At 40.0% G+C, this 19,860-nt stretch overlaps 1 protein-coding gene across 1 annotated transcript in view; it reads left to right on the top strand.

Annotated features, from left to right (window-relative positions):
- Positions 1-19,860, top strand: part of nr5a2 (nuclear receptor subfamily 5, group A, member 2) — a 72,854-nt gene that overhangs the window by 39,373 nt on the left and 13,621 nt on the right. The window contains exons 5-6 of the mRNA XM_030083466.1: positions 1,400-1,519; positions 5,765-5,912. Coding sequence (XP_029939326.1) covers positions 1,400-1,519; positions 5,765-5,912 — 268 coding nt within the window. The remainder of the gene's footprint in view (positions 1-1,399; positions 1,520-5,764; positions 5,913-19,860) is intronic.

A 19,860-nucleotide genomic window follows, 5' to 3' on the forward strand; every position in this document is an offset into this window, starting at 1 on the left:
CTCACAGACTCAAAGCGCCAAAGTTATTCACATCGCCATAAGACGTCAGCATGCCCAGAAAGACACATTACTCCCAACGATACCACAAAGAGTACAATGTTTATTGATAGGAAAGAGGGGGTGTCTGTCATACATTTTCCTCATTCCTTCCTTCTCAATGTGTGTTTTTAGTCTGAGTCCGCTCTGCGGTGTAATGATTAACAGAATGAGGCATGGGAAGCGACTAGCCGTTACAATGGAGAGGGTTGTTTTGGCTCACAAACTCAGTGTTTCACCCATGTTAACTTCCCAAGTTCACCTGGCAGGTCCCTGGGAGCCAGCGGCTGGCATTCGGCTGGAGAAAAAAAAAACTGACCACTTAATCATTATCATGTGTGGAATCACTCAGCAACTGCTGGCAATGGACAAACAGATAAACCCAGCAATATTGTTAAATCAGGCACGTAGCAAAGTGCTTAACTGAGCGTTGAAAAGTTCACATGAGAAAGCTTTAGCTTGCATACAGGGGACTTTTGAGCTTTGTGGGAAGTGTAAAAAAAAAAAACAGTGCTCCTTGTGCGCAACTGATCAATAGTGATTGACCTGTGAGCGAGCTTACTCTGCAAGCAGCTGCCTGTGATATTCACCAGTCACTTAGAGTTGCACAGTGCCTCAGTATTGCACTTTTCTTTTGGCTGGATTTACTTGTTTTTTTGTAGCTTAAGCTCTTTTATATCTTTAGGAAAACATTATGTTCCCCCCACTAAACATAAAGCAATTTTTGGATCATTACTGAGTAGGTGCTGTAATTCAATCAGAAACCTGAAAAAGAAAACTGCAGTGTGTATGCATTCGTATGTGCGTGCGTATGTGACTTTGTTCTTTTTTATCTATCTATCTATGGATTTATCTATCTAGCTATCTTTTCGAGGTGCATTTTAAAACAGTTGTCAATTGTTACATCAGATGTTTGCTATAGCTTTACAGAAATTATCATTTAAAAAATCTAAACATGTCACTTTGCTGAATGCTTATATCTGTTTTGATACTTTGAGGTAACATAAAGGGGTCACATTTAGGACAACAAACATTCTCTACACATCACTTTAGAGATCTGAACAGTTTGTATGTAATTTTGGTTTGCAGTCCCACAGCACAAGCACACACAACTCATTATGTTGTCAGTTAGAAATCCATCTGCATGAACTTCCACAAAGACAAAAGGCCATGACGAACAATAACGGGAACAGTGACAGACATACAATCTCCAGTGATGACAGTTATGTTAAAGTGGATATTAAACTCAGTCACACTATCCCAGGCTGTTGTTACAGCTGTAGTGAGGAGGAAAGGCAAACAGCTGAACTGATGTGCTCTTCTTTTCTTTTCTTTTCTTTTTTTTTTTTTTTTTTCCAACAAGGTGGATGACCAGATGAAGCTGTTGCAGAACTGCTGGAGTGAACTCCTCATCCTTGATCACGTATACCGGCAGGTGGTGCATGCCAAGGAGGGATCTATCCTATTGGTCACTGGTCAACAGGTACGTTAGCAAAACTATACATCACTCGCTCTAAACATGTCTCAAAGCCTTACACAAGTGACGACTTCCTTAAAACATATTCTGCTAATAGATACAAAGTAATGGTACCAGAATAATCAATTCACTCTATTTTTTATTAAGTGAGATTTTGAAAGTGAGCAAATAGAGCACTCAGGTATGCATTGTAAGTGGGTTGACTGACAAGGAAAGCGGATAAATATCTTATTTTGTTTTACTGGGGCCTTTGAGGAAGTTGGTGGAAGTTAATGCCTTAGGCCCCAACAGTGGTCCTCCGCATATCGGCGTCTGATACCGGCTTTGGTTTCATGCATGCGCTCATAAAGCATGCTGTCAAACAGTAAACACAGAAACTCAAAGCAAGCAGAGAAAACTCCTTCACACAGTCTCATAATGTCATGCACACAAACAGAAATATTTTGAAAATAGCAGGAGAGTTCACAAAGGTGTGCAACTGCTCATCATAAATACATATCTTTGACCAGTCACATGGCTGTCAGTCAGATGAGAATTCATAAATTTTTGATTGCCTTGCTCTCCAAAACATCACTTTTCAACAAAATGTTTTACAACAATAGATGCTGGCATTAATATTGGAGCAAGGCAAGTGCGTATGCACTGTGTGGGGCCCCTTTAATTCTTCATCATTTTGAATGAAGACAAGGTCAAGGTAGATTTTAAAAATGGGTGTGAGCTACTACCTCTAGTTAGCAAAAGAGTATTGGCTCCTGTGGCGAGTACAAACCGTGATAAATATTGCTATGATATTGGAGTTATTGCACACAAGAATGTCTGCTCTTACTCTGCTCATGCTTTGTCTCATGCCAACTCATAATTTTTGGTTGAATGGCAGAATTTATGTTTTTCAGCTTTTAAGATATTGTTGGTCATGGATGTTGGCACTCAAAGATGATGGAAACTCTTCCAATGGGAGTAAATGATTTTAACTCAAAATTGTTGTAATGCTTTACAAATACTTGCAGGAAAATTATTTTTATAAATCTGAATATCTATTTAAAACTTGCAGTAAATTCAGTTCTGAAAATGTTTATGCTATAATGAAATGATTTTTAGTTTTACTCTCCACATTCGTAAAGAAAGAATCTTGCTGGCAAAATTCAGTTGCAGCAATCCCAGACTTTTCTTGCTGCTCGCACCCTCCCTGTAGCTGTCTGACCTGCCCCACGCTGAAAAACACTGATTAAGATGAACTGAATGCAGGACAGAGGAGGCGTTGTCAAAGTGAACATGTGAAAACAAAAAAGGAAAAATAAAGGAAGGAAACGTACTCTGAGTGAACAAGCAACTTTTAGTAAAGAGCGAAACGAAAGCAGAGATTAATGGCTGCCAAGTGATAGAACACAAAGATGGATGAGTGATAAATATTGATGAAAACGGTAAAGAAAAAGAAAGGTTCAAATGCAGGAGTGTTGAGAAGAGAAGAGACCAGGACAGCGAGACATGGAACAAGCCAGAGAAAAGATAAGTTAGACAGCGTGTAAAAAGGAGTTAAAGATGATTGTTGTCTAGAGGAGGATGAGGAGAAACCAACCAGGCAGCTTGAAGAGGCCCAAGCTATCAGGAGGGGCAGCGGTAGATTGAGGAGGGGGGGTCATAGTCAGGGGAGGCGCAGGACGGCGGTTTCGTTTGCATACTTTGGTTAATGAACAGCTGGTGTTGAGGGCTGAGTGTGCGCGCGCGCGCGCGTGTGAATGTGTGTGTGTGTCTTTGTATGTGAATAAATGTGGGTGTGTGAGGCTCTGAAACAGTTCATTATCTCCCATTATTCTCTGCCTGGCCAGGGGTGACAGCACAGCGATAATACCAGAGATATTTAGACCACAGTAGCGGCATCACCCAAAGCAAATGGTGTGTGCGCGCGCACACACACACACACACACACACACACACTAATGACTGAGCTGAACGTCGGACACATTGGTCTGTTGAAGCTGGTTAGTATTTTGTGCCTGAACTCAGTTCGAGTTTACTGTAATTCATCTGACAAAGGCCAAATGCCTGAACTGTACACCATGCAGTCAGCATTTCTGAAGAAGCGTCTTTTCATAAGTTATTCCTCGTATTTTGATAGTAGGGCCTCAGTAGAAAGAAGAGCTTACCGTTATACATTGCAGTGTGTTGTGTAGAAGTTTGTCAGTATGTACATTTTATGATGCATTTGGAGCAGCTCAGTGAGAGGACTTCAGTCGGTAAAGACTGATTTCCTTGTTGCAAAAAGAAAACAGTTTACCTTTGGTGTATTTTCCAGTATGATTATTCACAGTACATGTCCTTGCAAATTTTTGCAACTGTAGATTAAAGTATAAAAAAAAAGGTTAAAATTTATACTGTGTAGCAAAGCACATTTGACTATTTCTCCAAAAACACTGTGTTTGTTTAATATTATCACAAGAAAAAGAATGTTTTTCAGACCTTATATTCACTGTTATGATCTGTTTATTTGTATGTAATATTTCATTCTTTTTAATGACCATAATAATATTGTGATTACAACGTAAAAAAAAGTATACTTGAAGAAGTTGTGTAAACACTAGTAACCTGTTTAATTTGAATCTTCTGTGGTCTAATAAGAATATTTACAAATAAATCAAATTATGAAGTTCAGCTTATTTCCTGATTTACTTGTCCTATTTTGTTGAATCCATTTTTTTTTATACTTTTTTTTTTTTTTTTTTGCTTTTCGCCACTTTTCCGTGTCGTCATGTCACCAGCAGCAATGAAAAATGACCATGAGTGCTCATTCGTCGCCCTGTCATCGGATCAAACATGGTGTATCTCGCACAAATGTGTGCAAACACGAAATGACAAAGATAGGACTGATCTGTTGAATGATTTAGCAAGGCCTCACAGCCTGACAGTCAGTTTCAGTATGAATCTTGATATTTGGATAGCACAATGCTCCTGGTGTACATGAAATTCAAATGATGTGGGGAGAAGAAACAAAACAGATGGTCTTAAACTCGTCGCATATCTTTGTGCTTTGAAATGAAGCACATTTTCCATCTCCATCTACCACCCACATCAGAGCCCCTTTAAGCATTAAAGTAATCTCACCGACCATATTCATCTTTAATGTGCAGCTAAGCGCGTTCATCGTATCCATAATGGGATAAGATTTGAAGGTTTATTCATATATTTACTCTCTATGTCTCTGCAGGGGAGTTAATAAAGTAATATTGATTGATTGATTGATGCGCAGGTCACCGGCGTCACAGTTAGTGCTAAGTCTGCTATAGTGACATTATAGCATTTTTTTCCTCTCTTTTTACTTAAGGCTAGGAGGCAATAACCCAAGGCATCACCATCAACAGTCCAATCCTTCAATGAACTTATTTCATGCACAGTTGATTTTATGTAAATTGATTGACACCTTGGAAGGGGGGCAGTGTCTGCTTTTCCCAGAGTCATAATTCTTAACATTTCACAGGTGGTAGGAAGGAAAGAGAGCGAGGGACAAAGCAGTCGGAGCAAAGTGAGGGAGAGTAGCCTAGTAAAAGCACAAGGACAGAACAGCAGCGAAACAGAAAGAGGATAAAAACACGGTACATTATCAACATTTGCTTCACTTTGACCTTTCTCTTTTCCGGACAGATGAAAAAGATTAAAAAAAAAAAAAAATGCGTTCAATCATCCCATTTACACAATAAATAAATTCCAAACCCAGGGCTGTTTTTAATTGCAAATGGGAGCTCGTAGGGACTGTCTTCTTCCCTGGGCTTTAGGAACTGCGCACGCCAACATCTACCTTCCCCTGGAAACCCATGCACAGTCAATTATGGTAATGAATTGTCAATAAATATAAAAATTTAATATGGTCCTGCTTACTGTGAGTGGCAGCTAAGGGCTTGCCTCCCAGACAAATGTGCTGTGGCTGCAGATCTGAAGTACACCTGAAAAAGGAGTGTGTAAGTGTTTATGCATATTGGGATGGATGAATTCGACTTAAGGAAGAAATATCGACCATCTATCTATCTATCTATCTATCTATCTATCTATCTATCTGACAAAAAATGTAATTCTCATTACTAGAAGGCCACGTTGTAACTAACATTCAAACACATGCATGCATGCACGTGCGCGTGCACGCACACACACACACACATACACACACACACACACACACACACACACACACACTGCAGGATCTATATGAACCGTAGCAACTTATTTGAAGAACTAACATTTTGTTGTTTGTTTGTTTTAAAGGTGGACTTTGCCGTGATTGCTTCACAGGCGGGAGCAACCCTCAACAATTTGTTGAGCCACGCTCAAGATCTGGTAGCCAAACTACGCTCCCTACAGCTGGATCAACGGGAGTTTGTCTGCCTGAAGTTTCTGGTCCTCTTCAGTCTGGGTGAGCCAAAAAGAAAGACCTGCAGGGGAGTGGGTCAGTGGAATAGGGAGGAGACAGATAAGAAGTTATGGAGTCGAGATCGGAGACAATGAGGAAAGGAAGAGATCAGAGGACAGTAAAATACAAACGAGAAAGTGGAGTAGAAAACAAGGTGGGTAGAAATGTATGTCAAGGGAGAGTTATAAAATTCTCAAGTTTTGCTCCTATGCACATCTCTTAGATTTCTAAAGCATGTTTATGTAGGTTTACAGTTTTATCTCAAGCACCCTGCAAAAAGTAACAGCGTATAGATAAATGAATAAATAAAGCGATTCTATATATTGTTAGATAAATGTAAATGAAATGGAGGGTTAGTGTTGTAGTGTCATGAGGTAAAATCCATTTTTGTTTGACCTTTAGCTTGGTGATCAACCGGCTTCTTTTAGATTAGATATCTGTCAGTATGAACCACATATAAGGCCTCTTGTGGCCTCGCTTGATGCAACAGTGGTTGAGCAACAGCAGGAAACTGTTTTTGCTTTACCAACATTAAAAGCAAGGAGTCAATGAGTTTCCAGGGTTATGATGCAGTTTTTCACATATTGCTGTGACCATAAAGTAAAATATGACCTAGAAAAATGGCAAGATGTGAGCTTGGTGAAAGCGGAAAGGTGGAAAAGGTGCACGGTTTTGTTTTTGTTTTTCGTTTTTTCATTTCTCTCACAATTAACTTTAAAAATAAAACAGAATTTTAAAGGACAAATGGATGGAAGAAAGGATGGGAAGGGGATAAAGGGAAAGTGAGGATGATGAGGAAAAAGAGAGAAAAGGAATTGGTTTAGAAAGTGATGGGAAGTAGGATTTTGTCAAAAATATTTGGAATAGGTAGCAAGCAGGAGGTTAGAAGGAGAGAGAAGGAGAGTCTGGGATTTGGAAAGGAAGGGAGAAGGAAAGATAAATAGCTAAATGAGTGAAGGGGCAAAAAAAAACAGGAACAGGGTAATGTTAGGGTATGTGTGAGTGAGTGTGGTGTGTGTGTGTGTGTGTGTGTGTGTGTGTGTGTGTGGGGGGGGGGGGTTACACATGTGTGTCTTGATCTCAAAGATGCTCTCCACTCTCTAAGCCGAGGTCAGACGCTGCCAGGAGACTGTCATCTCTGACTCTGCTCTAACAAGTCTGCAACAAATGACCTCTCAGGAACACACAAACACATGCACACACACACACACACACACACAGACACACACACACACACACACACACACACACACACACACACACACACACACATGCATATAAATACACAAACACACACTTGACCAAACTTATTTTAGCATCGCAATGATATAAAGGCGAAGTATTTTTGTTGTGCCAGACCTGTTTTCAGCAATGAGAGCGACTGTGGCAAATGATGAATGTCTTCGTCCTCCTTGGTTCTCATTCCACACCTCTGTTACGTGGAATTCACAAGGGATGTGCTTTCGCCACTTCACCCTTTCTGAACAAAGAAAGAGGGGCTAATGAAGTGTTGGGCTGAAGGAGCACACTCAAGCACATGCATAAACACACGTGTGTGATCGGGCTGCGTTAACGTTTGTGTTTGCTGTGTTTGTGAAGAAGGTGAGGGATGAAGAGGATCGGTGAGGGACTTTGGTGTGTGTGTGTCTGCGTGCATGTATGTTTGTGTCAGATTTTCTTTTATAGGGTGGGGATGTTGCTGGGGCTCAGAGTCTAAATAATTTGGCAGAAACATCATCCATAATGAAAGGCCCACCTGAGGGATGTGTATCGCCCCCGGCAGTGCCTGTTCTCTGGCGTTGCCCAAGCCGAGCCTGACACAGATGCCGGAGTGCTGGCTGAGGGGATCAGTGCTGGTGGAGGCATTGCTGGCGGGGATGGGGGAATGGGAGGGGCTTTAGCAAGGTAAAGCCCAGAGATTATATGGTTAATATCATGAACTGTCAAACTGAGATGTGAATGTGATCAGCTGTGAGAAGGCTGAGATACATACCTGCCTCCAAAGGGGAGTGATTGTGCATAATGGGCAAACGAGTGAGGGAGCAGATGTATTCCTGCACCTGTGTGTACGTTAGCACAGCTGCTTGTGCCCTATATGAACACACTCACTTTTTTAGATTATCAAAGAATGAGGCATGAATGAATACCTGTAATCACTTCTAAATTCAAAGGCTATTTTTATTAATTTTATTAGATATTTGATACATTTCAATGATATTCATACTGAAACTCCTTGAAACAAAAAGCATGTATTGAAGTGATAATATTGTATTCACATGCTACACAGAGCATTTATGTATTAGATTATTTTTAAGACCCCACAGTTTCACATGTTCCAGTGCAAGAAGTGACCATACTGTTAACTAAACACTGTAACGGTGTGAGCGAGGCCGTGCCTTCAATATTCCCCCAACAACAAGGAGAAAGACGAGGGACATATCCTGCAAAAAATAGGAAAAGAGTAGAAAAACAGATGCTGTGAGTGTAGATTATATTGGAAACTGCAGTGCTTCGCGAATACTAAATGGTAAAATATTGGCCACCAAATTGGGGTTTGCAATTTTAAGTGTTTCATTAGAAGAATGGACTCAGAATCATATTACCTGTTTGCATTGACGGTATGCAGAGTTACAAGAGCGGCACATCTGGTTCTTTTGGTTTCTGTCAGTTCTTTAAAAACTGTCTATAAAGAAACTATTTAGCCAGTTTTGCATTCGTCTCATTCATACTTGTGCATCATTTCAGGGTGTACAGATGTTTCCGTTTGTTTTCAGTATTTTGCTTCACTGTTTCACGGGGATTTGTTTTACTTGGTTCACATGGAGCCACAGATAAAGTTACCAAAACATCCCCATAAAAGAAAAACCAAAAAGTAAGTGGACAGTTGGTAATTTGCATTTTTGCACAGATATATATTTGCAGCCCTTCATGGACAGTTCCTAAACTCTTTCCTGAATCCTTTGCTCTCTACGGTTTCATTTACCAAACGGCCTTCCTTTACTCATAGGATATGTCTGTGATATCTATAATCAGAAATGTCTAGTATAATGTTAAATAAGAATTTTTGTTGTTATTGTTGTCTGTGAAGACAGTTGCAACATTTTTTTTCTTACATTGTGTCCTCAATAATTCTTACCTCAGCATCAGAAATTGATTTTCCATTTGATTCATCCAGTTTTTTAATGTGTTTGTGTGTCTCCAACTTTCCTTGTTGTTTTGCTTGTGTCTTGATTTTTCTCAGTATTGTCAGTGTGCCTCAATCCCTTTTCTCCTTTTTGTGGATGAACTATCAGTCAAGACGTCCCTGCCAGAGGAGCTTTTAGTTAATCCAGTTGTCAATAAAGACAGGGATATAGATGTCACACCAGCTGAGAGGAGACACTTGTCATGATCTCTCTGTGTTTGCTTTGAGAGTTGGACATCCCTTTCACCTTTTTTTAGTTTATTGCTTCATTTTATCTCTTTTTATCACTCTCTCTGTGTCTGCTGTCACTCTTTTCCTGTCCTCGGCGAAGGCTTTTGCCCTCTGTCAAGGAGAAGATTATCACTCTAAGATCATTGATCTCCTAAGTGTTTGCAGGACTGTGAGCAATGACTGTATGTGTTGGGAATTGAGTAAAGGACACGCACAATGGCAGGGCGAGATTTTGAGGGTTCCTTAGGTCAGAGTTCTGTAGAGGATTAATGTTTGTCGTTCAATGTCAGGACACTGTTAATGGGCCTTTGATTTCCTTTAAAAGGTTTAAGACTGTACAGAGAGACTGACAAGTTGCAGGGGTGATAGCACTTCTCCAGGGATTAGAGAAATGAGTGTGTGTGTGTGTGTGTGTGTGTGTGTGTGTGTGTGTGTGTGTGTGTGTGTGTGTGTGTGTGTGTGTGTGTGTATGTGTGTGTGTGTGTGTGTGTGTGTGTGTGTTACTGAATCAAATTAAAAAATAAAAAACGAATAGCAATTAAAATGAAATCTTTAAGATGACTGCAATCATTCAATATAACTGAATGTAAACTCATAAAGTCACATCAAATTTCTCAGTGGGGGGGCAGGGGCAGCGGGTTGAAACTCCCTGGACTGACTGTCTGTGGAAATGGGTCATAAGTATTAACTGAAGCTGTGGAAAAAGAGAACGAGATCTCTCCTTTTCACTTAAATATTAATTCATGAACAGCTGCGCTGGTGCTTGTGCTCAAAAGAAATATGAATTTGTGTCTGGAAACACTTAGGTATGAAGTTTTTGGGAAAGAAAGACATTTCATATTGATTATAAAAGACAATGCGTAACATCTTTGATGTGCTTGGCAACAGAGCAAAACAAACAAAACAGCATGCCTTTATCAACTTTTTTCCCGAACTCCCATGGATTCATTCCTGATACGTCATTGGCAGTTTCCAGACTGTGAAAGCAGATGTTGTGACAGAGGTCATAAAGGTTTCAGCCAGCAACCAGTTAACCCTGCTCCGTGGGTCAAACGCCATCAGGTGTAATTGAGTGAGACAGGTGCTGCCAGTCCTCGTCAGCTGAGAGGAGAGCCAGACTACCTGCCAGACCAGCGCAGGGTGGTAAATGGTCCCAGTGGACGGAGCAGATTTGTGAATATAGCCCCAAATAAGGCCCATGAACCAAAGGCTTTAGCAGGAACAAAGCCGGCGAAACACTGTTCCAGTGTAAACCGTGTGTGTTTCGTATTCTCCTACAGTGGAGTTTTTGTTTAGAGATATCACACAATTTGTGGTTCAAGGCTAATTTGTGACTGTTGTGGCCGAACAATCTAGAAGTGATCCAATTTATGGTCTTGAAAAACTTGGTCTGACATTTCATCTGAATTGTGGGATCCAAGAAAATTGTAGGGTTTTTATTTGATTTTTGATTCTCATTTTTACAAAAAACAAAACAAACAAACAAACAAACAAAAAAACAATTACAACAACAACAACACATTTCTTGGTTCAACAATGTTTCAAAAGTACTAAAAGGATGACAACATCCTAGAAAAACCAAGATTTTTATGTGTTTGTAAGTTAAATGGTTCCAAAAGAGTTTTTTGTTTTACTGTTCAAGTTAAAAAAAAAATTTAACTGTGCCAGCAAGTGATTCAAGAGCTGCCTCAGCACCGCATTAGCTGTCTATCCAGTGATTAGTCAGTCTCTGAGGTTTAAGTTGGAGACACACACCCATTATTCACTTCCCACCCCCATCCTCCTCCATTCATCCAGCCCTCTGTATTGTCTCTTGTCTTATTGCTCTTCCATTTTTCTCTCCCTTTTCCACATCTGTCTTTGCACACCTCTATCTATCACACCTCTATCACCAGATCCTGCATCGTGGGTCATCATTAATCTTAACCCGTAATTAAACTCTTTTCTCCTCCTCTTTCTATCCACAAATTGTGTCAACAATCATTAAAGTTTATTAGGTTCTTAAGTACTTCATGCTTAAAGTGCTTTATATTTAAAATCTATTGAAAGTTGTTTCTGTTTTTATTGTCCATATTGGAGACACTTCCATGAAGAATATGAATGAAAATGAATTTGTATTGTTTGTCCACGTTTTCCATTTTGTAATCCGTCGACTCCCCTACACCGTCAACCCGGTGCCATGATGACACATGTCTCATTAGCATGATCTGCACGATTTAACATAAGATAGACTTTTTTGTTCTGTAGCAGTCCGAGGTCAGAGTCAATCTGCTGACAACAACACAAACCCAGGAAACGTGATTAACCTTGATGAAAAAAAAGACAACTTCCTCTCTGTCTCAGCCTTTCTCTATCATATTTGTATCCCACACACAATGAGAGAAAGTAAAGAAAGAAGAAGAAGAAGAAGAAAAAAAAAAATATATATATATATATATATAAAATTCCCAGACAGGTACGTCCTAATTAAGCAGCAGCCGAGGCTGCTCAGAATCAATGTCCTGATCCCTGGCCAGTGAGCAGGGGAGCTGGCTAATACATGCCCCCTACACACACACACACACACACACACACACACACACACACACACACACACACACACACACACACACACACACACACACACACATCAAATCTGGCAAATATTTATTTCCTGAAAAGAACTAAATCATTTAGTATTCGGACGGGAATTGATTAACATCAGGAGGCAGTGACGGTTCAATATTTACACTCAAAGAGACCAATGAAGGGGCCAAATAATAGAGCAAGTAACCTATACTTAATTAAGCTGTTATACTTTACAACATAATAAGGATTTTTGTTTTTCCTTGTGGGATTGAAAGATTTCTGTGAGAATGTGTGTGTGCGTTCTGTACAATTAAGGACTTTGTTGTTCAAAGCTGATAAGGCAAAAGTGACAAATTAGATTTTGACTTGATTGACGGAGATTTAGTTTTAGTACAAGCACATGTTTTTGAAACTCTAATATAAGCAAACAAATCAGAGGAGCTATATGCATTACAAATCACTTAACAACTAATTCAAGATTCATGGATGGCATTTTGGTACATAGCCTGGTGCTATAGCCTCGAAACTGGGAAAATGATTTCGGTTTCGGTGTTTCACATTGTGGGACTTGCTTGAGGAATTTGCATGTTCTTCCTTTGCCTGCATAATTTTTCAATGTGTGTAAGAAGTCAGTGCTCTGTGACAAAGCTCACTAAGACTCGTACAAATCCTCTTTTTTTCAAGTTCATTTTAGCCGTTTTCTCTCAGGTAACCTTATTTCTCAATGACAGCCTTCTGTTTAACTAGCAATCAAAATATACAATGATATTGTGCTCCAGTTATTAACAAAAAAAAGAGCTTTCAGTTTTTGCAGTAATGTGAGAGTGATTTCAAATTTTAAAATGAGTCAAGGCCAGATAAGCAAACAGGGTTTGCCAGGTTTAAACAGGTTTAAACAGGTTTATTAAAAGAGAAGAATCCATCTCTGTCCTATTGCCACTGTTCCAGAACCTCTATGACTTTTTTTTTCCTTCTGCAATCTCACGTGTGACTCACTTTCTCTTTACACATGGTCGTTGGTACAAATGGGCTAAACTGTCTTCCTGGAATTATCAAAGCAGCGTTTGGATGAGTAGTACACGGAGTTTCCTTTGATAAGATAAAACTGAGAAAATATACAACAGGATGCCCTGTTTGAGCTGTACTGAAAATGTAACTTATTATGGGCAAAAAAAAAAAAAAAAAAAGAGACAATTTCAGCAGCCTTGTCAAACTGTAAAATTGTACATTTACAGTATAAAGCACAAGCAATGTGAGTACATGTAATTTCCAGAAAGCATCTGCTCTTTTTAGGCTAAATAAGCTTTTTGCATCAAGACAAAGTTAGCTTAATGGGTGAAAAGGCTGAGCTGATTCAATTCAATTTAACATATCAGACCACTAAAATGTCTTGTACTGTATCTTTGTTAGGGGATATTGTTCCTGTCAGCACTTAATTTTTGCATGTTTTTCCCCATTTATTTCAGGTGATTTGCACTTGATTTCATGCATCTTGACCTCTTAATATTTATCACGAGTTAAATCAATTGGAAATAATGAATTTCCTATATTTTATTTTAAGGTTATAAAGAGATACTCAGCTAAAAATGTAATTGATGCTACTGTTTGTTTTATTAAAACCTCATTGGGCACAGAGTCTGTTGTTCAACTTGAACAAGTTGCTTGTAGGAAAGTTAATCTGTGAAGTGTTGCAATTCCGATTTATTTCCTCAAGATGTCTACGTTAAAAAACTGAGACACTGCATGATGCATGTGTGCGAAATGTGTTATGAATCATATTCATATTGTATGTGTGAGCACAGGCATCCGGCCCGCTTGACAAATGTTGTTGTGTACCACAAATTATAGTCACAGTGACTGGATTGGTGCAATGACAGCAGTAATGGAAAATACAGTGGTGGTGATTGCAGGGGGCCTAAGACTATAAATGTATGTATAAGGTTCATAAAGTGCAATCCATGCACCGAGTGACTGCTTCTAGTGCTTTTTCATCACTCTGTTTTGAAGCTTGGTGAAGTGCTAAGCAAACAGGTGCTGATTGAAAACTATTGGACTCTCATCTACCTTTCAAACAAATCTTTTTACCCTCCATCCGTTTCCTTCAGGTTCCATTCTGATGCAGGAAACAAACAAAAAAAAGTTGCTCAAACTTTGTCCCCGATGGAGCCAAATCAAGCTAATCATGTTTGAGTGTCCCGACTTTTCTTTCATTTTCTTTCAACTCATTAGGAGCAGGTGGGAGTGTTCCCTAACGCAATGAACCTAATCCTTCTGTCTATTTTCTGTCAATTTTAGCCTAAGAAATCTAACATGGTGAGCAGTCAGCTCCTGATGCTGGTGGCCACTTTGGGAATTCCATGTAATGAGGCTGTCTAAAAGGCTTTCAGACTTTATCAAGCAATAAAAGCTCCAGGTCTACAGCCCGTCACTATTACCTGGCAATCCTGCAGACTATTGCCATTAAGGAGCAGTTGCAGTGAGCAGTAGTGGTGGCAAATGCGTTGAGGATCACTGCCTCTCACCCCTGACTCTTCTCCAAACATCAATCTCATATCTTACCTGAGAAACGTTCTGTCTTCCAATGGACTTCTTCAGATTATTTCCAAACGATATTTAAAATTCACAGCTCAGCTGCTCTTTTTTAATTTGTAGTGGGGAGGGGTGTAACAAGCTTTAGGGGACTTTTGCAGTGAATATGTTGGAACTGTTTTAAATGAAGACAGCTCATAGACTTGAACTAGGGATTTTAAACAGTAAAGCAACAGTGCTGACAACTACGCTATCCTGCAGAGATATGCAAAAGTTTCTGAAGTTTTTATTATCATGTAACTCCACCAAACCTTTCACAAAAAAGACAGATTATTTGAAATAATATTTCTCCTTTTTTGTCTTTTTCTGTGTTTTGTAACACAACAAGCAGTACTAGTGTTCAAACAAACTAAAGAGCTGCTCCAACAGCTGAGCAGTGCAAGTAGTGATCTCTTTGTGAATTCCAACACTTTCCTCCTGTAGTTGAAGTCATAACACGTGCAACCAAGCCTTTCACATTTTCCTGAATGCGATGACGGCTGCATGGTGGCAGTGGGATTTAATACGCTTTAACTCACTGCCCTGACAAAGCAATACAGGACATATTGCCTAAACTTCTGCTACCCTCTGTGGATACACTCACTAACTACCCCAGCAGTGAGTACAGCCAGACAAATGCTCCTGTAAAAGTTTTTTTTAATTCTTTGTTGTTTTTTTTTACAAAAAAGAAAAGCCTGCCTTTTCCATTCCTCTCCCTTCCTCTTCTGCAACGCTCCCATGTGGGGTGATTTAAGGCAGGTAGGCAATGGAGAAACTGTTGCCCTCCATCTCTCCCTCTTCCCACCCTCTTATTCTCCCTCTCCCTTGGCCTTATTACAGGCTGTCAGTTTATTATAAAACATTAGGAAAGCAGAGGGACACTTGCAGTTACTGTCCTATCGATTGGCAAGGATAGATTCTGTGATTTAGAGTCAGCCTCTGCTCGCGCCCTCCACGTTCTTGGTCTCCTATTAAGGCACCAGCGCTTTGCTTTGGCTATTGATGTCTCAACATTAACAGTTACAAGCTGCTACAGAAAATCAATGTTCAACTTTTATTACCAGCTGCATAACGCTGAGGACCTCCCGCCAGCTGGTACTTAGCAGTCGAAAGGAGGCATGGATGGTCCGCCCGGCACGTCAGGTGTTTTCTAAGTGATATCTGCAGTAATATCAATCATGTCTGTAGTATATGGGGGCTTTCAGGGGCCAGCCAAGGGCCTTAGAGCTTTAGAGGTACAATATAGGAATATACTGTATAACAGGCCAGCGAATTAGCGCACCCTTGCAAATATTAGGCTCTGTGTGAAAACGTAAAACAGATTAGAAACTTCTCATCATGAACTCTCAACCTATTCATTTCACGGCTACCCTCACCTCCAACTCTCTACCACACAAACACAAACAAGCGCACAATGTTCTGTCCAAATGTCATCAAGCTAAACTAGCAATCGATCGGCTGAACTACCAGAACCGACCACCCATCCATCACCGGCATTATCCTGGATGTGTGTGTTGTAACGAAGAATCTAAACCCAGGTAGGGTGTATCTAGAACGACTGAGGCCTCTCAAACATTTATGAGAGGCTACCGAGCAGCAGTCCAGCAGCCCTTCTGGGACAAACACCCCCTGGTTCAGTACTCTCAGTCCCAATCAATGGAACTCAAGTTCATTACACACTTTTCTGCCGAACGGCGGCAACTGATTTTTCTCCCCCCCTCCTCTGATCGCCGAACAGCCCACCATTGGGGCTACATTACACCTGCTTGTTTACGTGACTGCGTGTATAGGGGGAGAGGGAGACAGGAGTATGCTGGTGTGTGCGTGCGCGTGTGCATGTGTCTGTCTGTGTGTGTGTGTGTGTGTGTGTGTGTGTGTGTGTGTATCTGTGTGTATGTGTTAGAGAGAGTCGTCTCCCAGTGGGCAGAGCTTGAGGTTATCATTATGTACAGGTCGGTCTACTGCAATGCTAATGCTAATGCATTCTCAGTGGCCACAGCACAAGTCCCAATGCTGTGCTAGCAGTGCTGCTACTCCTCTCCAATTAAAGGCTGAGGGATGTCTGGTTGGGCTGAGGTGGACAGGCCTGGGCTACCTAGGCCCTGTGGAAAACAGGCTCACATTAGTCAAGCAAAACAGACTTAAAAAACAAATTGTGCATACACTGGAGTGTAACTCAAAATGTAGCCTAAACAAATATCATGCGAATTTTGCTGCACGTTTATGTAGTTCACTAACTTTTAAACAAGTCGATTTATTTTTCTTGTGTAGAACAATCCATAACCTTATGATGCTCCTTTTTTTAACCCCTACCGTAGTAGGTTACTCTTTCAAATGACAAGTAAAAAATGTATTATGAAGCCAAGAGCTTATTTTCCGTATCTAATAGCCCAATTGCAAAACTATGGTAACTAAGGAAGCTAAATCAACAAACCTGAGATATACTGTAGATCTCATATGCTTCCACAGGCCTGCAGGACAGACAGCGTAGCATGAGAGCAGACTGTCACTGTCATGTAGCATATCCATCTGCCAACCCACCCCTGTCTCAACCTTACTTAAACATCACCTCCAAAATAGCTGTATAGACTTACATGGTCATTCTATTGTCAGTGTTTAAACCAGTGGCGGCAGTTTTGTTTTCTGCTGCTGCTTCACCTACAACTGAATAAGAAGCATCAGATATCTGTTTGTATTCTTTATCACTTCATGTGTGTTAAATGCTCAGAAAGGCAATGATAAAACACATTTAAAAAATGGTATAGTGTTTGTATTAACTTTAAGCCATCACACTTGTAACACTTATGGTTTTGCACTTTAAATATGTTCGAATATGAATTTACCTTTTTGACATAGCATTACATAAAAAAGTGTTTAAAGGACATTAGCAGTTTTATCCTCATTGCATTCCTTTATCTCATAATTTCTTCTCATAATCCACTAGAAAGAAGGGAAACCTTGCCCACATGTCCCTACCACCACCAACCCCTCCCTCCCTGTTTCTCTAGCAGTCATAGTCTGGTCATACAGCACAGAAACTTGTATAAACAAACTATGATCTAGGCCAAAGGGCGGTGTTGAAGCCCTTCATTATTGGAAAGTATTGCAGGTCAAATGTTCAATATTACACATATAATCAGGCAATACAGCCTTCTTTACACACCCAGCTTGTCAATCATTTGTGAAGTAGTAAAGCTCGTCACTCATTCAGTTCTCAGTACCTCAGAATGGTCTACGACATTATTGCCCTAACTTATTTCGGACAGATCTTTATGACAGGAAATTTATGGCCACTGGAGCTCATGATGCATCATTAGTGTTACTCACTGGACAATCATTACGTTACACAAAATGTAAACCTCAAAGCTATAATGCCTGAGCAAGATAACAGGAACGAGTAGACCAGAGCAAAAGGTTTATTAGTGCTGTTTTTAAGACTTAGTTGAATTTAGCTAGTTGATTGCACACTGAAGCCTCCTAGAAAAACATAACACACTGTTATGACACATTGTTAGCTTTGTCCCTCCTGGCATGTTGTTGAAACATGTGAAAAACATGGGCTCAAGGACCCACATCTTCCTCAGATCTGATGGATTCATTCAGGTTAACAAAAAACAAACCAAAAAAAAAAAAAAAAGACAGAAAAAAGACAAGGGATCTTGCTGGAGGTGTTGATACACAGATAATTCTGAATAAATAATTGCCTTTAATCTCACCTATATGACATTTTGAAACTGTTATTTGCAGTAAAAAGATACATTTTAAAGTGTTCCCAGTATAGATGGGTATGAAAAACAGTTGCTCTTTCATCGGATGGCGTCGGAATGAAGCTCTTCATTTGCCACTGATTTGTGACTGACTTTAAGCCTGCAAGAGTGTGTGACTGTGCATGACAAAATGCTGAGTGGACTAGCAGTAAAAATAATCCCCTACATTCACCTACCAGTCTGATATTACAAATGGAGCTGGCTGGCATTGCAGAACCGCCTGGCATGCGGATTGTCAGTCATTGTGTCCCTGTGTGAATATGTATAGTGTGAGGCATGTGTCGGAACTGCGGTAGTGGTAAGCTATATGATGGTCAGGTGGCTGCTATAAGATTATACACCCTTTGCTCTTTGAGCTTCTGTGTGTGTGTGTGTGTGTGTGTGTGTGTGAGAGAGAGAGAGAGAGAGTGTGCATGCAGAGAGAGAGAGAGAGAGAGAGAGAGAGAGAGAGAATCTTTGCACAATGTACTTTAAAGATACTTTACTTAGCGTAAAGGAACAGCAGAGCTTGAAGGTGAAGTCTGTGTGTGTGTGCGAGTGCATTTGTGTGTAACCAGAGATAGTGATTAAATGTTTTAAAGCACAGATGATCCAACAGTTGCTGTCTCTTGTTCTGCCTCCCTCCCTCTCCCTCTGTCTTCATTGCGCCCCCACCCACCTGTGATCCAGCACCCTCACTCCTGAGCCAGCTCCTTTCATGTTTCTTCGTTGTTGCCCTGTCGGATATTTAAAGCAACGATCCTCTGCAAGTCTCTTGGGATAAAACTATGACACAGATTAAACAAAGTGAAAGAAAACTGTCTTTTTAGATGGAAGGAATGTGGTCAGGAGGTGTGACACATTATTTAAACAATTAAACAGGAGACCTACGATCATTTAGTGTCTCTGTAACACACAGTCAAAACTTTTAGAATGGAAAAAGGTAATTCTGGACAGTGTTATTTGTAATTGCAGCTCTCATCCTGTGCATACTGCCTTACAGTGTGAGGTTATACTCTGTGTACTCTGTGCCATCTGGTATTCTTATCCTTGTGGTGTCCCGCTCTTCTACGTCTTCACGGTGTGTGAGGAGACGTTTCGTTCAGATATGTTCATTTGTACAATAAAATAATATAATGCATAATGTAGGCGTAGGAAAAGCACTAACAATGAGTTCAATATAATTAATTTTAATCTTTGAAAACTGAATGTGTAAGAGAAGAGCAGTCAGCTTCAGAGGTGGTGAAAGTTGGAAGTGCTGCTTCTGAAGTACACTGAATATATAAGTAAAGACTTTTTTTTTTCAGCTGTAATCATTGATGAGTTTAGGAGGTGTAGATCGTATGCATGTTCACATAACAATATAAGCAGAGATTGAAATACTGGTGGGAAAAAAACATCAATAAAACAAAGCTTTCAGAGCTGAAAAGTTTTGTAAAACACAATAAAATAAATGTAAAAGCTGTAAATACATAATTATGTCAAACTGAACTGTAAGCAGCAGAACAATTTATGCATATTGTAGGGAATTACTAATACCTTCACAGTTCAGGCTGTCTATGGATTCCTATTTTAAAGATGATTTGAAAGCCTGAAAAATTGACAACCAGATTAAAAAAATGCATTTTATCTTGACATAAATAGAAAGTTTGTG

Source organism: Salarias fasciatus, chromosome 23, assembly GCF_902148845.1.
Source record: "Salarias fasciatus chromosome 23, fSalaFa1.1, whole genome shotgun sequence".
Lineage (NCBI taxonomy): Eukaryota > Metazoa > Chordata > Actinopteri > Blenniiformes > Blenniidae > Salarias > Salarias fasciatus.